The sequence below is a fragment of the Oncorhynchus tshawytscha genome, linkage group LG19 (assembly GCF_018296145.1).
Source record: "Oncorhynchus tshawytscha isolate Ot180627B linkage group LG19, Otsh_v2.0, whole genome shotgun sequence".
Lineage (NCBI taxonomy): Eukaryota > Metazoa > Chordata > Actinopteri > Salmoniformes > Salmonidae > Oncorhynchus > Oncorhynchus tshawytscha.
In genome coordinates this window covers 15,841,228-15,851,626 of record NC_056447.1, presented here as the reverse complement: position 1 = coordinate 15,851,626, position 10,399 = coordinate 15,841,228, and the positions used below count along the sequence as shown (strand labels likewise).

The following is a 10,399-nucleotide window of genomic DNA, read 5'->3' as shown; positions in this document are numbered from 1 at the left end:
CTCCCTGAGATTTCATAAAATGTCTGCAACTATTGTTGCAAATAGAAGTTGCTTCAGCAACAAGGTGGGTGGTGCGGCAGGATTTTCGAGCTACGTGTTTGTTCGGATTCCCTGTCAATCATTCTAAAAATGCTGCGGACCTCCCTGTCTGCACTTTCAGCAAGTGTTCCAACCGCATCTACAGCATCCCGACAGGCGAACACTGGCACTGCAGGCTCAACCAACAATGATTTTCGGATCCTAGGCTAAAGCACTCTCCGTGCATCTGCAGGAAACCGAGAGGAAAGGGGTAGAGAGAATCCTACGTACCCAAACAGCGCGAGAGAGAGAGAGTCCGAGTGAGTGCAGAGCGAGAGAGAGACGGGAGGATAGGCAAGTGGGTTTGTGGAGTAAAAAAAGAACGCCTGGACCTGCCAAGATCAAGAGGATTGTGTGTTATTCTCGGAATTTTATTTGTAAAGTGTTTTTTTCGCTAATCAAAATGTCATCGTCTGGGAAAGACAACAGTGGTGCTCAACATGTCAATTACGTGGGACCGTATCGCTTGGAAAAGACGCTCGGCAAAGGACAGACAGGTTGGTTGAGCTTTCTCATAACCTAACGGTATCCACCTCTCTCGCGTTCACTAATTGCATAAACATGGCATAGGCTGGGCTGTCGGACCGCTCTCTGCAGTGAGTTAATTTCGTCTGGTGGGTTGACAAAGCTGATGATTGTGTTTGCGGACAATTATCTGCCCCCCTATTAAACGAATTTGGGTTTTTGTTTTCGAGCGCAGTGCTTCTCACACGATTGTGCTGGAACAGTGTGCGGGATAGGAGAGGGTATTTGGGCGCTTATGATGCTGGCTGCTCAGTTGATATGCGTTCTGTCTGTGAAGCCCTGGTCGAGATTGGGTGTGTTTCCAGTCCTCGCACAGCGAAAATGTGTTTGTGTGTGTGTGTGTATGTGTGTGTGATTAAAACGAACTTGTTCCCTGCTCCCTCCTTGTCCGCCTTATTGCCTCGCAGTGTGTCCTGTGATTTCAGCACACAACGCAGAGCTAATCCTGATCTGCCTTGATACCTTGATCTATTCTTAGTAGGCAACGCAACGTTTCTCCTGGCTGTGTATTTGTCCATGGTGAGCTCTCCCATAGAATGCCCAGCGTATAGGACTGGTATTGGAAGGAGGCAAACTGTTCAATGGTTTATTTTAAGGGCTATATTCCGTTGTCAAATAGGAGTGGATATCAAGGCTATATACCTGGCATGTTAAAGGATCATATAAGAACGCATTAGTTTTAGTCTGTATAGGCTATACCTGTCATAGATAATAAAGGCTATGCAGAAGTCTATTCTGGTGGTCTATTTAGCAGAGATTGACATAAATGACCAGCAGCCTTCTTGTTTCACCAAGGCTTCTGTTTTATTGTCTCGTTGAAATACACGTATATGGATGTCATTAGGTTTATCCTACAGTAGCTATGGATGTTTGCTAGAGTCCTTTGCAGTCAGTGACTTGCTACAGCAGCGTGGTGCTGGGAACAGACCCAAAGGCAGGCGCAGACCCTACCCGGCATAGATGAGAGGGGGAGAGTGATGCAACACGCTCTGTGCGCTGCCCCAAAAATGAGAGAGAGAGATTTTCTCTGTCCATCTGTTGTCTAAAGCGGCCACAATAGGCGTCACTTCTCCTACCCAGGCCAGCCGGTCCTGCTGTGACGCTTGATACTGTATGCTCTGACTCCTGAGTTAAGTTTCCCCTATGTACAGATCTAGGATCAGCTTCCCCTCACCCAATCCACATATTTACCATTGGAAGGGGAAATGCAAAACTGACCCAAGATCAGCATATAGGGGCAACTATACCCTACAACATAGGCTATGTAAACTCAGCAAAAAAAGAAATGTCCCTTTTTCAGGAACCTGTCTTTCAAAGATAATTTGTAAAAATCCAAATAACTTTACAGATCTTCATTGTAAAGGGTTTAAACACTGTTTCCCATTCTTGTTCAATGAACCATAAACAATTAATGAACATGCACCTGTGGAATGGTTATTAAGACACTAACAGCTTACAGATGGTAGGCAATTAATAGAGCAACAGCACACTATCATTTATCTGAGTGGGATTTCCCTGGGCTAACACACCACATGCTAACCAAACACCATCATACACACACATAGTCCAGCTGCAAAGATGCAACACATGCATGCATACAGAATTACACACACATAGACAGGAACACAGACATGTGCAAAGACAGACAACCATAGCATGGAAATGCTGAGATGCACACATACACTCTCTATTTATGTTTACACCTAGCAGACCACTACTACATAGTTGGTTACCAATAATTTGTATAAACACAAAGTAACCCTGCCTAGTGCCTTAATTAGAAGACTGGGTTGTAAATCTATATGATTCAATATAAACTCAATATCAACACAGGGTGGACAGTGGGAGTCATGCTAAGATGTTAAAAGTGCAGGTCACACGCTCGCACACACACACAAATACCAAATAGGCATGCATGCACGCACACACTTACACTGTGAGAGAGTAGTTTCATATCCACAAGTACAGTACTAGAATCAAACTGCATAAGACAATACAATCACCGTTACATATTTGATATCCATCAAACAGAAGCTAAGGATGAGATAAGATTAACCATGTCCCACTGACATCATATGCTATAACAATTCTACCAAAATGCTGAAATAAAATAAGTCTTATCATTCATAACTCTGAGGAGTCCGACGTGGATATTCCCTAACTATTTTTTAAGAAAGGGGCATCCATCCAGCCATATAAACTCAGCAAAAAAAGAAGCATCCTCTTACGGTCAACGTTTATTTTCAGCAAATTTAACATGTGTAAATATTTGTATGACCATAACAAGATTCAACAACAGACAAAAACTGAACAAGTTCCACAGACATGTGACGAACAGAAATGGAATAATGTGTCCCTGAACAAAGGGGGGTTCAAAATCAAAAGTAACAGTCAGAGGTCGACTGATTCTGATTTTTCAATGCTAATACCGATACAGATTATTGGAGGACCAAAAAAGCCGATACCGATTTGTATATATATATATATATATATATATATATATATATATATATATATATATATTTGTAATAATGACAATTACAACAATACTGAAATAATAATACATTAATAAAAATCTATTTAGTCTCAAATAAATAATGAAACATGTTCAATTTGGTTTAAATAATGCAAAAACACAGTATTGGAGAAGAAAGTAAAAGTGCAATATGTGCCATGTAAAAAAGCTAACGTTTAAGTTCCTTGCTCAGAACATGTCACTTTCTGACTTTTATTTCCTTTGTTTTGTCGTTATTTAGTATGGTCAGGGCGTGAGTTGGGGTGGGCAGTCTGTTTGTTTTTCTATGATTTTGGGATTTCTATGTTTCGGCCTAATATGGTTCTCAATCAGAGGCAGGTGTCATTAGTTGTCTCTGATTGAGAATCATACTTAGGTAGCCTGGGTTTCACTGTTTGTTTGTGGGTGTTTGTTTCCGTGTCTGTGTTTTTCACCACACGGTACTGTTTCAGTATTGTCATTTCACGTATTCGTTTATTGTTTTTATATTTCATAGTGTTCAGTATTTTTGTTATTAAAAAACGACATGGACACTTACCACGCCACATATTGGTACTCCGATCCTTCAGACGAAGAGGAGGAAAACCCTTACAGAACATGAGAACATATGAAAGCTGGTGGTTCCTTTTAACATGAGTCTTCAATATTCCCAGGTAAGAAGTTTTAGGTTGTAGGTATTATAGGACTATTTCTCTCTATACCATTTGTATTTCATATACCTTTGACTGTTGGATGTGCTTATAGGCACTCTAGTATTGCCAGCCTAATCTCGGGAGTTGATAGGCTTGAAGTCATAAACAGCGCTGTGCTTCAAACATTGCAAAGACCTGCTGGCAAAGGCAGGAAAGTGCTGTTTGAATGAATGCTTACTAGCCTGCTGCTACCTAACACCGCTCAGACTGCTCTATCAAATATCAAATCATAGACTTAATCATAATATAATAAATTCACAGAAATACAAGCCTTTAGGTCATTAATATGGTCAAATACGGAAACTATCATTTCGAAAACAATACGTTTTATTCTTTCAGTGAAATACAGAACCGTTCCGTATTTTATCGAATGGGTGGCATCCATAAGTCTAAATATTGCTGTTACATTGCGCAACCTTCAATGTTATGTCATAATTATGTAAAATTCTGTCAAAATAATTACTGTCTTTGTTAGGAAGAAATGGTGTTCACACAGTTCGCAATGAGCCAGGCGGCCCAAACTGCTGCATATACCCTGACTCTGCTTTCACAGAACGCAAGAGAAGTGACACAATTTCCCTAGTTAATATTGCCTGCTTAATTTTTTAACTAAATATTTAAAAAAATATATATAAAAATATATTAAAAAATATATACTTGTGTATTGATTTTAAAAAAGGCCTTGATGTTTATGGCTAGGTACATTGGTGAAACGACAGTTCTTTTTCGCGAATGTGTTTGTTAAATCATCAGCCGTTTTGCGAAGTAAGCTGTGATTCGATGATAAATTAATAGGCACCGCATTGATTATTTGCAATGCAGGACAAGCTAGTTAAACTAGTAATATCATCAACCATGTGTAGTTAACTATTGATTATGTTAAGATTGATTGTTTTTTTATAAGATTAGTTTAATGCTAGCTAGCAACTTACCTTGGCTCCTTGCTGCACTCGCGTAACATCGTGGTCAGCCTGCCACGCAGTCTCCTCATGGAGTGCAAAGTTAATCTGCGTCCAAAAATGCTGATTACAGATTGTTATGAAAACATTAAATCGGCCATGCCGATTAATCGGTCGACCTCTAGTAACAGTCAGTATCTGGTGTGGCCACCAGCTGTATTAAGTACTGCAGTGCATCTCCTCCCCATGGACTGCATCAGATTTGCCAGTTCCTGCTGTGAGATGTTACCCCACCCTTTCACCAAGGCACCTGCAAGTTCCCGGACATTTCTGGGGGGTATGGCCCTAGCCCTCACCCTCCGATCCAACAGGTCCCAGACGTGTTCAATGGGATTGAGATCTGGGCTCTTTGCTGGCCATTGCAGAACACAGACATTTCTGTCTTGCAGGAAATCATGCACAGAACGAGCAATACGGCTGGTGGCACTGTCATGCTGGAGGGTCATGTCCGGATGAGCCTGCAGGAAGAGTACCACATGATGGAAGAGTATGTCTTTCCTGTAACACACAGTGTTGAGATTGCCTGTAATAAAAACAAGCTCAGTCCGATGATGCTGTGACACACCGCCCTAGACCATGACAGACCCTCCACCTCCAAATCGATCCCTCTCCAGAGTACAGGCCTCGGTGTAACGCTCATTCCTTCAACAATACACGCGAATCTGACCATCACCCCTGGTGAGACAAAACCGCGACTCGTCAGTGAAGAGCACTTTTTGCCAGTCCTGTCAGGTCCAGCAACGGTGGGTTTGTCCCCATAGGCGACACCTGCCTTACAACAGGTCTACAAGCCCCCAGTCCAGCCTCTCAGCCTATTGCGGACAGTCTGAGCACTGATGGAGGGATTGTGCAACATTGCAATTTATTGCCCTGACCACATCTGCAGTCTTCATGCCTCCTTGTAGCATGCCTAAGGCACGTACGTTCACGCAGATGAGCAGGGACCCTGGGCAACTTTGTTTTGGTGTTTTTCAGAGTCAGTAGAAAGGCCTCTTTAGTGTCCTAAATGTTCATAACTGTGACCTTAACCCCTTGTTAATCTGTCTCCTCTCTCGGGAAATGGTCACTGGGCTGGGTTCAGCCAATGGCATTGTTTTTGATGAGGAAGGTGACGGTTTCTGTCCAATGGGATTAACAGGTCTCTGCTGAGAATAGCGACATGGTTTGACTAATGGGTTGGACTTTGGTGAATGTCCCATGCTCTGATTGGTGACTATTTATTCAAGGATTTTGTCTCTGGTGAGATTGACTGTTGTGTTTAGCCAATGAACGTGTCTTTGTTAAGATTGACGGTTGCGTTCAGCCAATTAGCTTGTCTCTGGTGAGATACAATTTTGCTCAGCCAAGGATCTTGTCTCTGGTGACTGTCCCAGCCAAGCTATGAGGTATTAATCGAAAAGAGAGTGGAAGTTAGGCCTAGGGTGTCTTGCCGGCCTGCACTGAGCCATGGAGCTGGTCCCTATTCATTAAGTGATTAGGGCTGGACACGCATGCGCACTCGCACACACACGCACTGGCTCTAGCTCTGCTTCCTGGCCTAATCCCCTGCACAGCCAAAGTCCCCTCAGCTCTCACTCACGCACTCACATGGTACACAGGGGACCAAGGCTGCTACAGTACACTGCTATAGTGCTACACCAAACACACTGATACATTGGCTACAATAATACACCACTAAACTAGTACATTGATACACAGCTACACCCATGACACCGTTCTACAAGGGATCACAGACCACTCTCCCACTTTCCCTTTCTCTGTCTTTTTTTTCTTACTCTCTCTCTCTTTCCTCTTCATATCTCTCTATTTTTCTTTCTCAGTCTCTGTCGATATCAATCTCTTTCTTTCTTTACCAGCCCTCTATGTAGACACAAGGGTCCTCCCCCAGGTTTATTGCTTTTCTGTGTCCTGAGTACCAGAGCCATTCCGGCTCTAGCCGCTCTGGTTTCTGGGGCCTGAAGGATCCACTGGGGCCTGAAGGATCCATAGATGCTGCCTTCCTGCTTGGCTGGGTCCTGATTGGGGCTGAAGCCACAGAATCATGGAAGCCATTTTGAAGCCACTGATACAGTTGTCGTGCTGGAACCATGGTGGAACCTAGGGCTGTGGCGGTCATGACATTTTGTCAGCTGGCGACTGTCATGTGAATGACTTCTGGTCTCTCAATAATTGACCAGTAATTAACATAAACACACTTAGCATCTCTAGGCCTCCACGCATAGAAGTTGCTGTTGCACGCCTTTGGAACATCTACATTTTAAAAAAGTATATTAAATCCATTTAATATACACCATCTCAATAAATCCATGATTTATTTTAAGCAGGTCTAAAAAAACGTTAATATATGAAGAAAATGAATTCATAGAAGAACAGAATAGCATATTCTGAGTCAGCCTACTGTATGTTATCATGCTATGTACCATTCCAATGGCAGCCTAGGCTGTAGGCTAGTTAATTTAGCAGACAAGATATAGTTATGTATTCTGTGCCGCTATTTTATATGATTTTATAGTAAGAAGAATATAATTTAACTGAGATTTATAAAATAGGAAGGATATTATTTCTGTTCCCGAGAGCTGTACGCATATAAAGTGGCAATGTAGAGCATAAAAGTGAACATTTGAAGCAGGTCATATATGCTAGAGTTAGAGTTATGGAGCAACATTAGTTGTGAATGATGCAAACCTTAGAATATCTTAGAAATCAAAACGTATAGGCCTATGGGCTGCATGATGTGACTTTTGCCTCAAGGCTGCACACACTGTTCTCTCATCAAGTGATAATATGTGACCGACCGGCTCAAATCGGTCTTATGTAGCAAAATTTAGTGTTGTTTTACATTGGATAAAAGTAGAGACTCATAGCTACAAAATGCTATATCAAACACTGCATTTTTTTAGGAACAATGGGAAAGTCATTCAGCTTTGAAAGCTGATAAACTTGTAAACTCACTTTTGAGAAAATGGCCTTTTGGTGAAGAGCTCTTCTTTGTCTACACCCATTCAGCATCGTTCACACCATTTTAACCTTTTTGGGATAGGGGGCAGTATTTTCACATTTGGATGAATAGCGTGCCCAGAGTGAACTGCCTCCTACTCTGTCCCAGATGCTAATATATGCATATTATTATTAGTATTGGAGAGGAAGGATATTATTCCTCTCTGAAGTTTCTAAAACCATTTGAATGATGTCTGTGAGTATAACAGAACTCATATGGCAGGTGAAAACCTGAGACAAATCCAACCAGGAAGTGGGAAATCTGAGGTTTGTAGTTTTTCAACTCAGCCCCCATTGAAGATACAGGGTGATATTAGTTGTGTTTCACTTCCCAAGGCTTCCACTAGATGTCAACAGTATTTAGAACCTGTTTTGAGGATTCTACTCTAAAGGAGGAGCTCATAAGGGCTCATAAGGGCTCTTTGAGTGAGTGGTGCCACAGCCTCGGTCTGGCGCGCTCACGTGAAAGGTTCCACTTCATTTGTACAGACAAAGGAATTGTCCGGTTGGAACATTAATTACGTTTTATGTTAACATTCCATACTTAGGTTGGCATGTTTCTACGGGCTGTAACAGAACTTTTTAAACTTTTCGTCCGATGTTCAGCGCGACCTGAACGCGCTTTTGGATTTTTTTTTTTACCAAACGCCCTAACAAAAGAAGATATTTGGACATAACTGATGGACATTATCGAACAAATCAAAACATTTATGGTGGAACTGGGATTCTTGGGAGTGCATACTGATGAAGATCATCAAATGTAAGTGAATATTTAAAATCCTATTTCTGAGTAATGTTGACTACCCAATTTGGCGGGTATCTTTTTGGATGCTTTGTTGTGTAAAGGCTGTACTCAGATTATTGCATGATTTGCTTTCTCCGTAAAGTTTTTTTGAAATCTGACACAGCGGTTGCATTAAGGAGAAGTGTATCTAAAGTTCTATGTATAATAGTATAATAGTACTATGTATAATAGTCGTATCTTTATCAATGTTTATTATGAGTATTTGTGTAAATTGATGTGGCTCTCTGCAATATCACCGCATGTTTTAGAACTACTGAACGTAACGCGCCAGTGTAAACTCAGATTTTTTTGATATAAATATGAACTTTATCGAACAAAACATACATGTGTTGTGTAACATGACGTCCTATGAGTGTCATCTGATGAAGATCATCAAAGGTTCGTGATTCATTGTATCTCTATTTCTGCTTTTTGTGACTCCTGTATTTGGCTGGAAAAAATGGCTGGATTGGTGGTGACCTAACATAATCATTTGTGGTGCTTTCGCTGTAAATCCTTTTTGAAATCAGACACTGTGGCTGGATTAATGAGAATGTTATCTTTAAAATGGTGTAAAATACTTGTTGCTTGAGGAATTTTAATTATGAGATTTGTGTTGTTTTGAATTTGGCGCCCTGCACTTTCACTGGCTGTTGCGGGGTATTCCGCTAGCAGAACCCCAGTCCTAGACAGGTTAAGCTTTAGCCCCACACATCTCATTTCGCTCTCGAGGCGTTCAGAGCACACACTTGACACTCTGGCTGATTTGTTTACCTATGGATAACATGAACACAGCCTTACCAGCTCTGCTGGCAACAATTTCATTACACTTTTTTTCCGACATTTACTGACACCGGCCATATTCAACGGGTGATTTGCGTTTGTAAATTCGGCAGTTATTCTGCACTCTGGCATACTCAGACTGAATTTCCGAATGCACCCAAAATGGTTAGTTGCGTACACAATGAACCTAGCTAGGTAAACAATATGTAAGATCATGCATGTCATGTAAGATTACCTAGCGAGCCAGCCAGCTAAAATTAGCTAGTTAAACAACAATGAATATGGTGCCAAATCATGTCGTTACTACTCTGCATGAATCTGCTGGGAGCTAACCAACCAGGTTCAACGTTAGCTAGCTAACATTAGGCTTTAACTAGCAATGCAAACGGCTCTGATATATGAATAATAATAATGAATAATAACAGCTAGGGAGCCAGCCAGCCAGCTAGCTAACATTAGGCTCTAACTAATCCAGAAAACGGCTCTGAGATACGAATAATAACAGCATACACATAACGTTAGCTAGGGAGCCAGCCAGCGTTAGCTAGCTAGCTAAAAGTAAACTTTAGCTTGAAATGGAACCCCTTTCTGTCAAAATTAGAAATGTGTAATATCAGAAAATGTAGCTAGTTAGACTATCATCAAGCATGATGGACGCGTCTCCCTGTCACGGATGCCATGCCATGGTTGCCCTTAGTTTGAAGATGTAATCTGGAGACAGGTGTTTTCTCAATCTCTTTAGCCATCATACTCTAATTCCACAGATTTTCAAAATGTGATCCTCCAGAAAGTGGAAATCAACACTTATGCAGCTCCTCTACACAAAACATATTTTAAAAAAGCTGCGTACGACAGGATTACCAACACAGACTGACCAGCTCAAATATACAGATGCCTTCTCTATGGAAGACCAATCTGAACTTTCTCGGCATGTCCAGCCCACTCATTATCTCAGCCAATCATGACTAGTGGGGAGGTTGCTTACTTTTTCTGTGGCTTAACCAACTAGGCTTGTAATTTAACAATTATATTCATATTTACACATGTCATACACATTTGTTATTAA

General features: G+C 41.4%; 1 protein-coding gene across 1 annotated transcript in view; it reads left to right on the top strand.

Moving 5' to 3' along the window:
* Nucleotides 1-208: 208 nt before the first annotated feature.
* The window catches only part of brsk2a (BR serine/threonine kinase 2a), a 512,190-nt gene continuing 501,999 nt past the window's right edge, over nt 209-10,399 (top strand). Inside the window, exon 1 of the mRNA XM_042302009.1 lies at nt 209-575. Coding sequence (XP_042157943.1) covers nt 482-575 — 94 coding nt within the window. The 5' untranslated portion in view covers nt 209-481. The remainder of the gene's footprint in view (nt 576-10,399) is intronic.